This window comes from Carassius carassius, chromosome 15, assembly GCF_963082965.1.
Source record: "Carassius carassius chromosome 15, fCarCar2.1, whole genome shotgun sequence".
Taxonomy (NCBI): Eukaryota; Metazoa; Chordata; class Actinopteri; order Cypriniformes; family Cyprinidae; genus Carassius; species Carassius carassius.
Genome location: NC_081769.1, coordinates 18,162,824 through 18,181,745, shown reverse-complemented (window position 1 = coordinate 18,181,745; position 18,922 = coordinate 18,162,824). Strand labels below are relative to the sequence as shown.

General features: G+C 36.4%; 1 protein-coding gene across 2 annotated transcripts in view; it reads left to right on the top strand.

Annotated features, from left to right (window-relative positions):
* Positions 1 to 18,922, top strand: part of LOC132158345 (phospholipid-transporting ATPase ID-like) — a 76,783-nt gene that overhangs the window by 26,568 nt on the left and 31,293 nt on the right. Inside the window, exon 1 of one of the 2 annotated variants that reach the window (XM_059567720.1) lies at positions 14,390 to 15,003. The exons of the other annotated variant lie outside the window; for it this stretch is intronic. Coding sequence (XP_059423703.1) covers positions 14,877 to 15,003 — 127 coding nt within the window. The 5' untranslated portion in view covers positions 14,390 to 14,876. Of the gene's footprint in view, positions 1 to 14,389; positions 15,004 to 18,922 lie in introns of those variants that run through there. 2 annotated transcript variants of the gene reach the window in all.

Genomic DNA, 18,922 nt, shown 5'->3' with positions numbered 1-18,922 from the left:
TACAAACACGTCATTATAATGAACTGTAACTCCGTGAATACTCAACGAAGAGACATGAGAGATCTATCTATAGAAAGCCTGACATGTCTACTTTTAAACTAAACAAGTGCTGACGAAAACAGATATTCTGTGATAAAGTAATCCATATGAAAACAACGCGATGTCCGTTTTTCACGTCTCCCTTCATTATCTTCTAATGCGAACATGCCCCCGTGCTGAACGCTCTATTCAGATACTAATGTTTCACTGAAGCGTGTTGCTTGAATACACCCACACAACAGAAAACAACACAGCCAGACTGTTCAAGTTTTTATTATTTTACTGTTTGCTTTGTGATAAGAGGAATAAGACATAATTCACCCCAAAAAGATGTCATGTGGTTGAGGATTTGAGATTTGGAATTCCTCCAGAAAAAAAAGAATGAAGTGCTTTATTCAGCAGAGATCATAAACATGAGTAAGTCTCTTTTTATTTATTTATATACTTGTACTAATTTTCACATAATGTGTAAATATTTTACTAGTTAGACTTTTTCCAAAGACTTTTTCCAAACTATAATTCCTGTTTAAATGTATAATAAAGTGAAATATTATGAAGTTTCAATAACAATATACAATAGTATACAATTCAAAAGCTTGATGTAAATAATATAAATGTAACAAAAAAATGTAACTGTAACAAACGTAACAAACAATGCTGTTCTTTCAATTTATCCCCCCTAAAAAAACTGGAAAAAATATTCTCAGCTCTTTTCAACATTAATAATAATAATAATAATAATAATGATGATGATAATAATAACAATAAATGTTTTTGTAGAAAATAAGATTGCTAAATCGATTTCTGAAGGATTGTGTGACTGGAGTAATGATGCAAAAAATTAAGTTTGAATGTCAGCTTTGATTGTTCCTAATAAACTGTTTAACTGTACTCGCAAGTGGATATTAAATTATGTTATGGGATAATTACTAATAATAATTAAATACATTCTAAATAAACTACAACCATCAAATTCAATAGATTTATTTTGTCCTCACATTCTTTCTTGTAACTCCTCCCTCTCAGACACACAGCTGACTGAAAGGCTCATTATGCAGGCCTTGTCTTCTCAGGTGTAAATCACAATGATATTCATGATAGTTGACGTCTACTCACATATGACTTTTACCAACAAAAAGTGTCTTAGAAAATTTAAATCAATATATTGTTTTCTGAGAGTGAGTAAACAAGATGATTTTCACATAATTTAGAAAGAAAATTTCTAGGCTACAAGCTCCAGTTCTCAAAAGTCCTGGGAACCAATGTTCTGTATGGGTTTTATTGCCTTATTCAAGTGATTTAACATTTGTAGTTTTTCACTAACCACACATAAAAAAATTTTTTCTCAAAAACACAATCATGTACATACATGCTGCTCACATATTATTATTATTATAGCCAAGTTTGTGCTGATTACAGTGAGATTAGACTTTAGCCATTTAGATGTGTATAAGAAACTGAAAAAAGCACAAATGTCAGGGCATGACAAAACTTCTCCAGGCCCCAAAAATACCCTTAGACTCCAGAGAGTTAAAACAGAGTCTGGGTGTTGTTGTTCTGTCTCTGTGATCTCATCAGCGAGTTTCTGTGAAGCTGAGCTCACGTGTGCTTGCGGAGGAATTTAAACACTCACGAGAATGAACAGGCAAAACTCCCACGGCGAATAGAACGGCTTGCAGTTAATAAGGAGTGCTTCTAGATCAGGACTGCACAACTTCTTTAACACTGTTACATCTGTACACCACCTTTCATTGATGTAAAAGCATGTCCCGCCGCCCCGCATTTTCCCCGTTGATTCTGCGTCGCAATCTGCTCTGAACAGCTGGAAACTCTGCAGATTTAAAAATCTGTCGGGTATGGCATCATTCAGCCAGGTTTCCGTGAAACACAGGGCAGCAGAGTGTGAGGAATCTTTATTTGTCTGGGAGAGCAGAAGGAGTTTGTTTGTTTTGTTGGGTAGAGAGAGGAGGTGCGCCAGATGGATGCTAGGCAACAGCGTTTGAAATCTGCTCTTCTTTAGCTTCACAAGCTTGCCCCCTTCCCCCGTCTGCGTGTCCTGAAGCACTTGATCTGTGCTGCAGCTCCACCAACTACTGTGTCCAGCAAAACATCAGAATAGTCGAAAACCGGTAATATATCGGGTGATGTGTAGTGCAGACTGACCAGCAATTAGTCTCTGGTAAAACTGATTGCAGGGATAAAACTAAAGACAGGACAAACTAACAAAAATTCAAAAACAACTGCGGTGCACGCCACGGAGGCCACCATCATCATCGGCGCCATCTTGGATGTAACGACTTTATTCAACAATTTGTCTCTTCTTTGTCTCTCAACATCACCGTATCTCCATTTTGTAGAATATGAGCTTAAAGCAGGCAGTTTATGGCATGGCTGAAACAGAAGAGCATAAGCTGCCTGCGTTCAGCATTCAAAAAGTATTCTTGTCGTTTAATAGCATTGCGGTTGAACCACTGATGGCAGATGGACTATTATGACTACGTCTTTCATACTTTTCTGGACCTTGACAGTGTAATTTACTCAACAAATTTAGAAAATCCTTAAAGATTCCTATAATCCTAGGCTAAAATCTGTAGTCTTTTATCTCTGGTTTGATGTGCTCACCAACAGCCGGTTAATGGCCATTTCAATCATATTTTACCTCAGTAGTTCTTATACTGCACTTTGTGTCAAGATGATTTGACTTTGACCTTTGACCTTTTGACAGGTTGAACTTCCGGTGACCTTATGATGGATGGGTTGAACTTCTGGAATGAGTTCATGGGTTAACCTATGACCGTTTCCCACGCATCGATCATGCGGTTTTTACAGAAAGTTTTACCCTATTGACCTAGTTAGTTCTAAATTATATATTTTGACGGGTAGTTTAAACGGTAAAGGAAACACTTCCCACGCATCGATCATGTGGTTTTGACAGAAAGTTTTACCCTATTGACCTAGTTAGTTCTAAATCATGGTTTTAGGAAACCCTCCCCTACGCTGTTTGAACTTTGTTGTCAGTTAGCTTGTTTGAAGTTTATCCCAGTTATACGGTTATGTGTGTGTGTGTGTGTGTGTGTGTGTGTCTCCCACTCCCATTACATTCCTGAGCGGTGTATAAATGGGATCGGTGTGTTCTACGTTTATATATAAAACATCCTATAATTTATATAATCTGAAACAATTATAGGTTTTAAAAACATTTCAGTTATATAATTTATATCATTTATATAATATAGTAATTATCATGCTAAAGTTGAAAATATTTTAGTTATTTCATATATGTGAGATTTTAGTTATTTCACATATATATATATATATATAACATTATATAATTTATATATTAAACATTATATAATTTACTAAAACAATTAAAGGTTTAAAACACATTTTAGTTATTTCATATATGTGACATTCAGTTATTTCACATTTATATATAAAACATTTATAGTTGTATTTTACTGTATCCGCATCCTTCTATCCTGTAGATTGTATGTGTACTGTAAAATACCAAATATACATTTTGCTTAAAGTCTGTAAAATAATTACACCTACAATTTTAAACCTGTTTAAACACATTGTGTGTCACTAAAGCAAGCACGCTGTCTATCGTCTTAATTTTTAAATAACCTGATGACCGGCATCGTTTCTTCATATAATTTATGCACCCGAGTGCTTTTCTCACACGAGTAGAAAACTCTTTCTCTTTGGATGTGTTTGGCAGAAACATAATTTCTACATCAGAATTTTTTTTTAAATGTACGACTGAACTTTTCTCATTCGACAGAAATACTATTTTCAAATTATTTACCCGGCCTATGACACTCGGTGTAAATGTTCTTACCTAGAACAGAAAACATACGCTTTGACTATTTTGTAGGCATCGTGTAATGTTAAATGGTTTTACTAAAAAACTGAAATCACAGGCAGCTGTGATTTTCAAAAATGAAAGAAATGTACGAGCTAAGGATGTTTTCAGCTATTATCGTCATTTCCTTTTGACCCGGATAAAGCGGTAATTAATTTTTCTATGCGAGTGACAGAATATACAGTTCTCATACTATTGGTGTAAATAGCCGTGCTAAGACATTTATGACTATTTTGCAGGCCAGCAGATCATGTCAAGGGTGTTTCACATCTAAGAATCACAATGTTTTGTAAATGACATTTTTCTTACACCTCGAGATTTAACCGTATCAAGATTTTGGACGGCCGTTCGCAATTTGTTTGTGGAACTTTGTGCAGCGTCATCGTAATAGGAATAAATGAAAATTAAGAAATTAAGTTACAGTTTTTCTCTTCGAGATATTTCTTTTAGCGCAACTTTGTGTCTGTCCAAAAAGTGTGATCGCATGAAGCATCGACGCAAAACTAATGTTTACAACGCATATAGAATTCACAATACAATTGTTAAAGTTTTTTTTTTGTTTTTTTGTTTTTTTTTGTTAAATGTTGATTTGTAAATTATATTTTTATTACTCTGTTAGATTTAGTCATTGTGTTCGGATAGGCGATGACACAATTCACATTTTGTTTTAAGACTCCTGTAAGTTCATGCTAACTCTCGCGTGGGAAAGAGAGCGGGGTGAGCACATTCTATTAATTTAAGAAAATTTTTTAAACATTTGCCCAATCTTTTTTTATTATTTTGACAAAACACAACACGACGACATTAAAGAATGTTAACAGTTCCTACGGTCATCTTCTTTGATTCAAATAAAGCAACATCTCTGGTGTACGTGTGTATGTGCTAAACATCTTTGCTTCTCCACTTCTCCAGATTTGTTAGATGGGCTACCGTTGTAATACAATCACATTTGAGAACTACGATGTTCTCACTTTTGTAACGGTTATAGAAAAATGCCGTACACACTTTTGCATTTCACAATTCAGTGATTTTAGCTGTAATGAGCACATAAGACAAAAATTGTCAACGTGTGACTCGTAAACATGAATAATTTTATTTATTTTTTACCAGAGATAGTCGACCGATCTGTTTACACGTTGTTTTGCAGTTTTCTCTGACTGTGGTCAAAGAGTTTTCTCTGACTGCGGTCAAACATACAGTCCCTGTTCATAGGAATTTTTACAGCATAACTACGGCATACAAATATCGCCCCTACATCTAGAGCTCTTGTTGTACTCCCCTTCGGTCATAAGCATTAGCATCTACCGCGTGCTGAGATTTTTCTGCTTTGTCCACTTTTGACGGATTTGCTAGAGGGACTATGTCACCTCATTGTAACGTGATTATGTTTAAGATCCATACGATTGCGGTACATTCACCTGAAAAGGTCATCAGGTTATTTAAAAATTAAGACGATAGACGGCGTGCTTGCTTTAGTGACACACAATGTGTTTAAACAGGTTTAAAATTGTAGGTGTAATTATTTTACAGACTTTAAGCAAAATGTATATTTGGTATTTTAAAGTACACATACAATCTACAGGATAGAAGGATGCGGATACAGTAAAATACAACTATAAACTTTAAGAAAAGTTAACTTTCATTACACTAGTGTAAAGCGATCTTACAGTAACTGAAAAGCACTACGTAAAAAGCCCAAAGGACAAACAACTGATGGAAAACACACGTTGGGGGGATATTCCCGGTTAAATATATTGTTTTAAATAAAGAATATAATATGGATAGTAAGGATACTTTAATATAAAATAGAACTACAGCCATTAGATGTACAGACGGTCATTTTTATATTTTAATTTTGCTTTTAAATGGAGGTATTTTGGAATGGTTAAACAGAGGCCCTGCAAATGTCTTTCCTGTTCTGTGTCTGAAAGTACCGTAGATATGTGAAAGGTTTACGACCGTAGCAACCATAGACTGTAAAAAAAGATGGACGACTCGCCTTCACTCTAAAATGTATATTTGGTATTTTACAGTACACATACAATCTCCAGGATAGAAGGATGCGGATACAGTAAAATACAACTATAAACTTTAAGAAAAGTTAACTTTCATTACACTAGTGTAAAGCGATCTTACAGTAACTGAAAAGCACTACGTAAAAAGCCCAAAGGACAAACAACTGATGGAAAACACACGTTGGGGGGATACTCCCGGTTAAATATATTGTTTTAAATAAAGAATATAATATGGATAGTAAGGATACTTTAATATAAAATAGAACTACAGCCATTAGATGTACAGACGGTCATTTTTATATTTTAATTTTGCTTTTAAATGGAGGTATTTTGGAACGGTTAAACAGAGGCCCTGCAAATGTCTTTCTGTAATCATCGCTGGAGAACTGGCTCAGCCTTTTCCGACGAGTGGGCATTGCATCCGCTTCATTGTGGCGACTGCATCCGCACCACTCGCATCAAGGAAAATGTTCTGATAATGTTCAAAAAAGTTTTTTTTTTCTTACTTCTCTCATGTTTTCATCGAGAAACCTGAGATGTTTGTGCCGAGGGTCTAGGGCAGACGCTAGAAGAGGATTTTTGACTGCATTCTCCAAGTTAGCAGTGTTTATTCGTTGCTTGAGAGATGCTGCAACAATGTTCTTGGATCACTTTCTGTGATTCTCCACGGCATATTTGAAGTACTGTAGAAGACCGCAGTTCTTTTAGGGGGCGTTCACATATCGCGTCTTTTGCGCGCTCAAGTTCATTATTTCCAATGTAGGCGCGCGGTATGCGCACTCATAATGGAAGCGACGTGGTCGCGATGCGCACGCGGTGCGACGCGGTCCCGTTTTTTCGAGTTAAAAACATCTCAACTTTCAGAATGCCACAAGCGCACTGCAGGTCATGTGACAAGAACTAAACATTCAGCTTCATCCTTTCCCGTAACAACGTTGAAAGCTCAGCCAAGATGAAGGAACAGCTGATCATAGCTGTATATGGATTGCCATTTTGAAATAAATTTAGTAGCAGAGCTACTGAAAGCGATTTTTTTTGTGTGCTGCAAATCCATTTATCCTTTGCTGAAATTTCCGCGTCTTCATGGAGAGAACGCGTCGCCTCAGGAGCGCTTCTGCCCGAGCGCTTTGGAAAGAAGGAGAAAGCGGCGCGCATAGCCTTTTCCACGCCTTATTAGGCGCGATATGTGAATGGCCCCTTAATCATTTATTAATTATTTTTTGCTTGCATACACCTTCAAATATGCCGTGGAGAATCACAGAAAGTGAGCAAATTAGGTTTTATTGAGAACTTTTTTTTTTTTTTTTTTTTTTTTTGCTAAATTCGAAAATATCATTTTTATTTATCGAATAATTAGAGCAGAACGAATATTCGATTGTTCGACTATTCGTGCACATCCCTAGATTGTACATGTCTGTAATTTTGAGAAGGCGGCGTTTATGACCAGGTTTTGTTTAAAATATGTTTAAAACGTGTTTGTATATGTTGTATATGTTGAATACACGATTAAAAATGATTTGCTTTGGTTTAGTAAGATGTCTGTTACTGCGATGTTTTTATAATTTTGATAAACATGACGAATACTTGTTTAAAATGTATGTTCCGCTTTAGTAACACGCTGTCATATATAATTTTATATTTTATTTATTGTTTAAAATTGAGATAAGTCTCTTTTTAACTTGATATGTCCATGCGTATGAATTCCACCGGAGGAAGCCGTTTCACTGAGACCGGTAGAACCGTGCATTCCTAACCGGGAGCGCTTACATCCCCATCGATGTCGCGTTCATAGATGACAAACGGATAAACGCGATGGCAAAACTTCTTTTTTCTGAAATCCTATAAATAGCCATAGACAGTAAAAGAAATGGACACAGCGACCCCATTGAAACTCAATTGAGACAAGTGAGCCCAGTTTTAGCTATTTTTAGCACTTCCGTTCCTGACGCGCAGATTCAAACTAAGCTTGATGACGTCAGCAACCTGTCTGACAGATGTACATCTTCTAGTAGCTGTGCGTGCAAACTGCCATCGTTAATCTTGCAGAGACGGCGAGCTTGAGCGGGGAGTTCTTTGGCATGAGTGAGCAGGAGTAAGTATTCTGATTAATTATTTTGCATAGTATTTTAAAATGTAACGCCAGTACGCCATATTAAGTTAATTGCCTGCGAGCTTCTCCTCCTGTCTGTACGGTAATGCGACAGAGAGTCGAGTGGTTATGACGCAATCGTTAGCCTATTTTTACAAAAACTGTTTCTACGGGACCATAATTTAACATAAAAGGCAATGGAGCCCTTTATACATTGTCGTGTATCTTTAGAAATAAATAATGGACAAATGGAGTCTTTAAACGCCTCAGATGTAAAGTTATTCGCTGTCAAAGTGACGCCAAAATGAATGGGAGGTCAATGGGATGCTAACGGGATGCTAACGCAAGTGAAGTTCTGCTACAAGATGGCAGCACCCGGCCGACTTCAACTTCCGGTCGGCTTCCTTGCCGCCTGTAAATAGCAAACTGAATTTGTTGAGCTAAAGCTAAGCACGCGTCAACCAGATATCCTCGTCTTTTCAAAATAAAAGTGTTTTCAACAGGATATCCTCATATTTTCAAAATAAAAGTATTTTTTCATACAAAACGGTGTGGCGATGATTGCGCAATAGATAAAATATCTCTATCGGCGGATAAAATAAAACAGCATAGCATAATTTATGAATATAGTCACTAACAGCGGATGAAATACCGATGCATGTTTTATTACAGGAATGAAATGTAATATGGTTTAAAGACACCGTAACATAGACTGTAAAAAAAATTGACCATATTCTTTGTTCTGTTCAATTATATATTTTTTCCCCCGATCCTGGTAAAATGTATATTTTTAGTGATGACTAAAACTATTGTAAATGTTTTGTTTTATATTGTTTGTGAATGTATAATGTGTTTATATTCATTAAAAATAAGAAAATAAGACTTGGAGACGAATGTGTGTGTGTGTGTGTGTGTGTGTGCACATGCATGAGAGGGTGAGAGAGGGGTACAAGAGATGCTAGCCGCGCACCAACCATAATTCATAGGTGAACCGTCAGAAAACTGTCAAAAACACGGTACTCCCGCGTGAGATACATTTGGTTTTAATTAGCAATGTCTTTGAAGATATTATGATTGGTTAGTAAACTCCGACGAGTGTGCACTGTAGCGTGCAGACGCAGACAGTGGGGACACAGAGGGTCAGGATCAAAGCTGATGTGAAAACAGCTCCTTCAGCCCCCTAAAAAAATAGATCTTGTTTTATCTGAAACAGGCGGTTTCAGTATATTTTTTATACAGTTTAATTTATAACCTTTTTTAAAAGAACAGAATGTTTTTCAACCTTTAATTAATTATATTATATAAATTATAGAATGTTTTATATATAAATGTGAAATAACTGAATGTCACATATATGAAATAACTAAAATGTGTTTTAAACCTTTAATTGTTTTAGTAAATTATATAATGTTTTATATATAAATTATATAATGTTTTATATATATATATATATATAAATGTGAAATAACTAAAATGTCACATATATGAAATAACTAAAATGTTTTCAACTTTAGCATGATAATTACTATATTATATAAATGATAGAAATTATATAACTGAAATGTTTTTAAACCTTTAATTGTTTCAGATTATATAAATTATAGGATGTTTTATATATAAACGTAGAACACACCGATCCCATTTATACACCGCTCAGGAATGTAATGGGAGTGGGAGACACACACACACACACACACACACACATAACCGTATAACTGGGATAAACTTCAAACAAGCTAACTGACACAAAGTTCAAACAGCGTAGGGGAGGGTTTCCTAAAACCATGATTTAGAACTAACTAGGTCAATAGGGTAAAACTTTCTGTCAAAACCACATGATCGATGCGTGGGAAGTGTTTCCTTTACCGTTCAAACTACCCGTCAAAATATATAATTTAGAACTAACTAGGTCAATAGGGTAAAACTTTCTGTCAAAACCGCATGATCGATGCGTGGGAAACGGTCATAGGTTAACCCATGAACTCATTCTGGAAGTTCAACCCATCCATCATAAGGTCACCGGAAGTTCAACCTGTCAAAAGGTCAAAGTCATAAATCATCTTGACACAAAGTGCAGTATAAGAACTACTTACCTCCAATGATATTCTGATTGTTTCAGAAGATTTGGTGCACTTGGTTTTGGTGTCCTGCAGTGGGACTTCTCCTACGACGAACATCAAATTGTTTCAAGACAAGCCAGGATCAGAATTAATGCTAGAGAATACTTATAACGTCGTATAAAGTCCCGTCTCCCATCCTCACGGAATTCATGATATTATGTTGCCTTTACTATGAAAATCACCAGCTGTGCCACAGTTTTCATGTGGGTGTGGGTGTGTGAACATGTATGGGTTGATCATGTAGATTAGAACTAAGGACAAGTTTTCTTGAGTACACCTGTTTTTAATGCATCTTGACTGCTGTACAGTCTGAGAATAATGACAACTGAGTGAGTGTGACATGATCATCATCTTTGTACAGTGACAATAATAATCGCACAATGCAAGCCTGGTTTAAGGCCTATAAAATGCAACCTGTTTGTCCTCCTTGTACTTGTCTGTCTGATTTAATTTGCCTGTATTGTTTTATGTGGTGCAGTCAGATATGAACAAAAAAGTGTGGCGTATGCTTGACATTGCTAAAAAGACATTATTTGGTTTAATGCAATGTGTTTATGCGGTTTCAAGTTAAAAAAACACATTGTTTTCCATATAATGTACATTATTGTTGCTCCTCTTTGCCCCGCCTTCCTGAAACATGTTGATTTTTAAAAAGCACATTTTTATAAAAAAAGCGAGGTACTGTATACGCTGATTGGCCAGCTATCCAGTGCATTGTGATTGGCTAAATGCCTCAAGCGTGTGACGGAAATGTTATGCCCCTTACCAAACTGTGATGCCATCTCCCAGCACAATGAGACCAGACCAATAAAACCCATTACAAATGAGGCATTTGTTGCATCCAGTGGGGACATAATTACTGATTATAATGACTTGTACTGTCTTTTTACACTTTACATTGTGTATCATGCTGGGTAAACATAAAACCATGTTTGCATTTGTGATTGGATAAACTACAAATAATAAGCGCTACTCTACACTGCTCAAAACTTGCGTTTGAATTTTCAGTGGCAAATTCACTGAAATAGGCCTCATTCTCCATAAAATGCGCTGCACACATCTGTACATTTGGGTTGAACTGTTCTGGAACCAGTGTTGTAGTCGAAACCAGTTCATTCGAGTCCGAGTCAAGACCGAGTCCAGAGAGATTGGGTCTGAGACAAGACAATCTTCAAGAGTATGTAAAATGTTTGGTGGAAACAATAAAATTTGTACCATACTCAAACAGTATATAAAATATAACATGGCATGTACACTGTATTTTATTTACTTGGTTAAAGTGACGTGATATACAGCCAAGCATGGTGACCCATACTCAGAATTTGTGCTCTGCATTTAACCCATCCAAAATGCACACACACAGCAGTGAACACACACCGTGAACACACAACCAGAGCAGTGGGCAGCCATTTATGCTGCGGCACCCGGGGAGCAGTTGGGGGTTCGGTGCCTTGGTCAAGGGCACCTCAGTCGTGGTATTGCTGGCCCAATACTCGAACCCACAACCCTAGGGTTAGAAGTCAAACTCTCTAACCACTAGGCCACGACTTCCCCACCATATATGTAGGTTTAAAAAATATTATCTGTTAAGGGTAAAAAGGCCACATATCACAGAATGTTTCTTTTTTTAGAGTCTTACTGCACACAAACTCTTTGTGACTCTTATATGCAAACTGAATAATAGATGATGTAACAGACGTTTTAAAAAGTTATTGTGTTAAGTTCATGAGACATCCTGAGTCCTGCTGCCTCCGAACTAATGTTACACTAACATATCACGTCACAAGAAAATCACCAATCATTGAACATTTCAATCATAGGGCTCTATGAAATCCTTTTTTCAAGATTACATTTTTTTGTTTTTATTTTTCTAAGCTCCTTTTTAAAGGTTACATTTAATTGTATTAAGGTGAGACACTGCAGGCAAAAACACTGTTTTTTCAAGCACCTGTCAATTTTGGGCTTTTTGGTTTTTCATATAGTGCTTTTTCAAACTAGTGGAAGGAAAACATCCAAAAGACACTGTTAAGTGTTTCTTTTATAGCACTTTATCTGTTTGTGTCAATAGATTTCAATTACAATACATATTTTTAAAGGCCGTTTTCTCAAAATGAGTTTTTTCTTCAACACTGAGCCATAAATCTCCACTTCAGTAGCACTTACACACACCAAACTTGACATTTTTATTCCTGTCTATATTCTGAAGATTTTTACAGAGGGATTTGTTCATATATATTTTCCTTGATTATATACAACATTTTATTCCCCCCAAAATTGTGAAAATATATTGTTTTCTGGCTGTTCAAAGTATTTTCTGAATTATGGAGTGACAAAAAAAGATAACCAGAATTCCCTCTGTAAAAACATTAGACTCTAATATGTCAAAAAAATTAAACAAAAATTTTGAAACTGACTTCATCTAGTGTTCAGATTTTTGTACTAGACATTTATGCAAATTAGCACATATTTCATTAAATAATGCCTCATTTGCATATTTAAACATAACATTTTTGAAAACTTGTAATACAAAAAATGTTTGCAATAATCAATGTAATCAATCAACTGGGTAAGTAAGGTGATAACTATTAGTTATTTTTTTTGCCCTATTCACCTGCAGTGTCTCGCCTTAATCAAAAAGCATGTCTAATTAATTAAAATCATAACACATACATTTTCACAACAATTTATTAAAAGTTTAACAAAAATTACATGTTTAGGGCCCTGTGAAATGTTTAATTTTTTCTTCACCATATGTTTTATTGTTACCTAATTCTGTGTTTTAGCATGTCTAATTATTTAAATGAAATCATAGGGCCCTACAATCATATATCAATTTAAAGAAATATTAACATACAGTAATAGCATAATCATGAAATATTTTGATTGGGACTCGAGTGGACTTGTTAATAAATCCGATTCCCAATATGTTCGAGTCCGAGTCAATACCGAGTCAAAATGCACACGAGTCCATGACAAGACCATTAAAATACGCGAGACCGAGTCCGAGTCTCGAGTACTCAACACTGTCTGGAACAGTGTTGTAAATACAACTTAACCACTGATTTCTAGTTGTGTCCTCTTTTGAAAGGCCAAACAAAGTAATTTTGCTTTCACAACAAAACACAGTGTCTCCACGACATGGCGTAAGCGGCGGCAACAGCAACAATAAAAGTTACGCCTTCTTTCTTTGCGTGAACATTTGGGCGGCATTATGCAAATCTTCCCACATGTGACATAGACATGTGGGGGCATTTTACAATGAGCCGTTTTAGGTAGGAGTGGTTGAATCTTAACTTTTATAAAGAATATCACTTTGGATTTGAGAATTTATGTAATGCATTAAAACTTCCTAATCATCGGGAAGAAGGAGGCGGGAACCGGCAGACAATCAAAGGACATTTTAATAATACAAAATAAACACAAAACCTAAAATAACGCCCAGGCCTGGTCCTCTCTCATCCTTCACTGTCGTCGCTCCAGTTTTATATCCTTCCATCTCCTACGTGGGAATCGAGACCGGCGGTGGGTCGCAGGTGTCGCTGATTTCCCAATCATTGCCGGCCTCACTCCTTGTTCCCACGTCCCTCGGCCCCGCCCCACTCGCCACAATTTAGTCTTTGCAACTTTACAGATCTTCTTTATGCACCAAGACTTTGTTACACTCCAAAAAAAAGGAACCATTTTAATCGCATCATATGACCCCTTTAAGAAGCCATTTCAAATGTTAGCATCCACACTTATATATATAAAATTGTGTGATTGGGTAGCCATTGGTGCGATATTGTTCCAAAGCTTGGCTCTTGTGTGTTTTCACTGTGGTGTAGTGCAACATCAAAAGTTAAAGATGGACACGTGAGTATATGCTGGAGCATTGTGTTTAACAGTCGGGAGTTTTCCTTCCTTGGCACCAGACTCCCTCTCTCTCCACACACTCCTGAGAGACACAACAGACATAGCACGTGCAGAGACACCTGACTAGTCCAGATGTCTTCCAGTGCCACCCTTTCTCACCCTCTTCTTGCCCTAGAGTATGAAACTGTCTGTTTATCAGCCATTTTGGCTCTGAAGGTTATTATTACTGTATGGATATTTCATTGCCAATGAGTCTAAAGTTGCTGGCTCCTTAACCATACATGTTTTACAGCTCTGCAGTATTAATTTGCCCTGGCAACCTCCTCAACCAGTTCCTATTGGCCACATTCTCGACCAATAAAACGGCTTTCAGATTATGTCATATAAAAACAACGTCGTAGTTCTAGTGGCGCTGCTCAGTGTTTTGACAGTGTTAATGTAACATGTCGTCTTCAGCCTGGTCAAAATCGTTATTTTAGTTGAATGTCAATTAATGGTTGCTTATATATAAGTTTAAAGCCATATTTATTTATTGGACTTAAATACTTAGTCAAGAACAAACATTTTGCATGAATATCTGGAACGCAGAATGTTTCTTCAGTTGACATGGATGTGCAAAGACAGTGGTGTTGTATAGTGTAAAATACTCGCGCTGCGTAAAAACATTTGAGAACTAGTTTAGTGAAAGTGTAATCGAATCACACTGAATGACCTCAACGACTCTGCGGCAAATCAAAACTGAGAGGGAGTGAAGTGTATTTTACCGCCGCGTGTGTAATCTGATGTCTTCCACGCAGCGCTTCGTCATCCGGCGCCAGTCTGCCGCTGCAGCGCGCGTGTTTCTCCGTCGCTCCGCCGCTGTCATGTCCGACTGCTGTGTGCGCAGAGCTGTGTAAATGAAACGACGGTGGGACAACATGACTATCCCGAAAGAAATCCCAGAGAAGTGGTTTCCAATCATCCTCCCTCTAAAAAGGAAGAAAGAGGGATTAAGCAACGCAACAAAAATAAGAAAAGGAGCAGGTACCTTTACGTTAGCCTATGTGTCATTTGTTTACCACACCACAGATGAAGTATAGTTGGTAATTACTATAATGCTAATATATGTAACATTCATATTAGAATAGAGATCATTCAGATAATAATGTCATTTAAAAAAAAAATCATAACACTTTCCTGTCATGTAAATAAACCATTTTGTCTTCTTCCATAAGTGTGCTTATTCATTCATTATTTCTCCCTCATGACAATCACATCAATGCCCAGTGACCTCTGTGTGTGTCTGTGTTTGTCCCATGACCTTGTGATTTTATCCATCATGCTTTTCCCTGTAAACATTCACAAATCACTCAGTCAGTTATTTGAATCTCAATTTAATATTTTTTAAATGTAAGACATTCTGAACAATCAAGCTTTAGAAGGTCTTGTTAATGGTGTTATTGAGATGATTGCATAAACTAATTTCTACATTGAAATGTAGTGTGTTTTACAATCTGCCACATAGTATATCTCACAATATTTATCTACCCAACTTCAAATCACTTCTTATTTGCATTTTCCCCATGGCCTCATAGCAGCTTATTTCATAGTAGGTAAATGAGTAATCTGTGGGAATTGATTATCAACATGTAGCACGTTTTAAATGTCATTTATGTAACGAACACAGCCTGCAACATTTTCACTGTCATGTTTTATTGCTGCAAAACAGTGTATTTTTCACTGAAGGGAGCGAGTGTTGGTGAAATTAAGTAACTGGATACTGTTCTGGTTTGTAAAGGAATTGAGCTGAACCTCTCAGATTCTGTAAAGCCAGACTGCACTTGATCAAGAATTGCTGTTTGGGGAACTTTATGTGCCTCCTTTTGTTTTTTGTTTTGTCTGGGGGATTTTTATACTCCGTGGCCTCAATATATGTGTAGACATTTCAGTTTATAATGTTGGAGTCATTTGTGCCACATTTTAGAGATTTGTTTGCCTGTGCAAAAGGCTGGAAATGATTGTGTGAGTACTGTTTTTTAATCTCTTCATCTTACATATTTATATCTCACTTTCCTTATGACAAGATAATTTAAGATGTATGTCATATACTGTATCACAGTGTCTGTCACAGCATAGGTGCTCTCATTATCAGTCACTATACAGATAGCACCATCTAAAAATGCTCAGAATGACTCAGGCTAGACGTGGCTGGCTGCCATGTGTAAATGTGTAAGTTTCATTTCAAATCAAGAAGAGTCCAACAAAATCACCTTTGCTGTCTTATTTGTACTTGTTGTCAACCTTTAAACATTTCAAATGTGATTAGACAAGGAGTATGGTTCCTGTCCTTCAGTTGACCTTTAAAGGCCAAGAAATATCTGTGAATAAGCCGCAGAAAGAAATTCAGTTTTGTAGTGTCCTTTTAAACTAGGAACAGTTATTGTGTTAGTAACCCCAGTAACACTGTGTTCCTGGTCTTTTCAGGGGGTGGTTTCTTAACAATGGCTTTGAGAAGCAGTCTGTTCTGACACAGTTGTGATATTCTCCTGCCTGAGTTGACTATCATATCTATATAGTGCATTTAACATTGCCATTATTATCATTACTTCCAGTTAGAGTTCCTTAGAGTTTAAAAGTACATGGAAGATGAGTTATCATTTCTGTAGACCATTTATGCTATTAAAAATGGATCTACATGTTTACGGCAGATTTAATTATAAGTGATTTCTGAATGTATTGGTTATTTATTATAAGGAACAATATCCTGTAGAATTAAGGGTTTAAATATTCAAAAGTTTTATTTATTTATTTATTTTATACCTGCCGTTTTCAGAGTGCTTTTTGTGGTTACACACACACACATCTAAAATAGCCTTTTTGGAACATGTTTGTTCTCATTTTTGTCGCACTGAATGCATGTTTTCTGTTAGAGTGAAATGTTCTGAGATGCAGTTGTGTTAAGTCTGTCCTCATGTGAATCCCAGTAATACCTTTATTCAGAGAGTCCAGCTAAAGAAGGAATAGTGATGGTGAAAGATGGAGAGTGTATTCTGGTATGAATAGATGAGTCAGCCAGATGGCCATATGAAGGCACTTGGCAAAGAGAGGAAGGGATGGGGAAATGCGAGCATGACTGCAAGAGGAGGGAGAGAAAAAACAAGTAAATGATGCATAGAGACTGAAATGAAGTGAAAGGTCACATGGAGGTCATGTGCTTCTTTATCAAATAAACAAATTCTTCATGATGCTCAGCATATGTTTTGGCGTTACAGCACTGTGCACATTCTCTCTACATGCATCTTTGTCAGGAGAATTTGAGAGAAGTAAAATTTTAAAGCAGTAAATTAGGCAAATTCAAGCGTTTATATGAATACATTAGTGAGTATTTGGGCTTTGTTAAGGATGGAGTCATGCATTTGGCTCATATTGCTGATGCTCTGCTGTGTGTGCAAAAAGGTTGGAGTACAGTAGCAATTAGCTCACCCACTAAGAGGCTAATTTGAGCCTATGGCTTGTCTCTTTTAGAAATTAAATGAGACAAATGCTTTTAAATAGTGGAGACAACAGAAACTTCAGTGGAGCTTTAGTGTTGCTTTGACACTTTGTTTAATTTGAGCTGTTTTCTAGACCAGACTGAAAGATTCCCTTTGATAGCAATCGATTGTTTTGTTTTTTTGTTTTTTGTTTTATATCAAAAGGCAAAGTTGTTGTTAACTTGAGAAGAATATATATTATATGAAGTTATTTGAACTTTGATTACTCTCACATGGTTTGCTGCTCTCATTTTTACTTCTTCAGACTTCAAAGTCAATAAAAAAGAGTGTTTTATAACATGTCCAAGTTTCTTTATGCTTTTTGTTTTCCTTTTAGATTAATATGGTCTGAGTTTTTCTATGGTCTGAAAAACATTCATAAATATGCGAGTATCTCATTTTATTAATAACTTTTTTTTTAATCCAATTTAAATTTTATTATTATTATTTTAAAAAATATAAAAATATATATCTAGGTAAAAAGTTAGCATCATGTCAATCATAACAAAGATTCGCATGACTTTCAGATAAGTCTATGCACCACTAGCTTACACAGACATGTATTGCAACACTGCACATCCACTTGCTGGTCTGTTTGAATTTGCACAGATTTGTGAGCTAGCATAGCGGATGTCCTTGGCAGTAGTGCTGAATCACAACAATAACCACTCCTTCTCTGTCAATGGCTGTTTTTTGAGATACGTCACACAAACAACGTTTACTGCAGCTCTCGCTTATCCTTGGCTGTATTAGTAAGGGCGCTGTGTTAAAAGTGCTTAATGGCCCAGTTTGCTGAGGTGCTCTCCGGATGGAACCAGACCCCTCCATGGCCAATGCAATTACGTCATTGGCAGCCTATAGGCAGGTAATGCGTTCTCAGACTCTGACAGCAGCAGTTTGGTTTTCCATCAGGACTGATAACAGAGAGGCAGAGAGTACAACAGATAACCACGAGCAGAGGTAAAGAAAGACGTGACCATAAGGAAGAGAGGAGAAGATGGAAGAGTATAGGATGAGTGATGATGGGACAGGAAGGAGATAGCATAAGGATAGCTGAGAGGACTGATACAGATTTTAGCTTTTCAAAATACAATAAAAGAAAGTTAGTTAAATAAGCGAGTTAATTGTGCGTTAAATAAAGACCAAGTCAATCTTCATGGCTATTTATGTTTTTTGTATGATACAACCATTGATAACTTTCTGAAGTACAGTATATGAAGGAGATCAAAATGCTAAATATTTAGAATTATGATCTTGAAAAAGCCGTTTTAATTGTTTATTTCATGGAGTATAAAGATTGTACTTGTCAACAATGACAAAAGTTGCTTCAGTCAACTTAGGGAGAGAGAGTTTACTGAAGACCAACACTAACCCAGCAGACTGAACTTCCAACTCGTATAAAATAACTAGTATACAAAATCACTTGATAT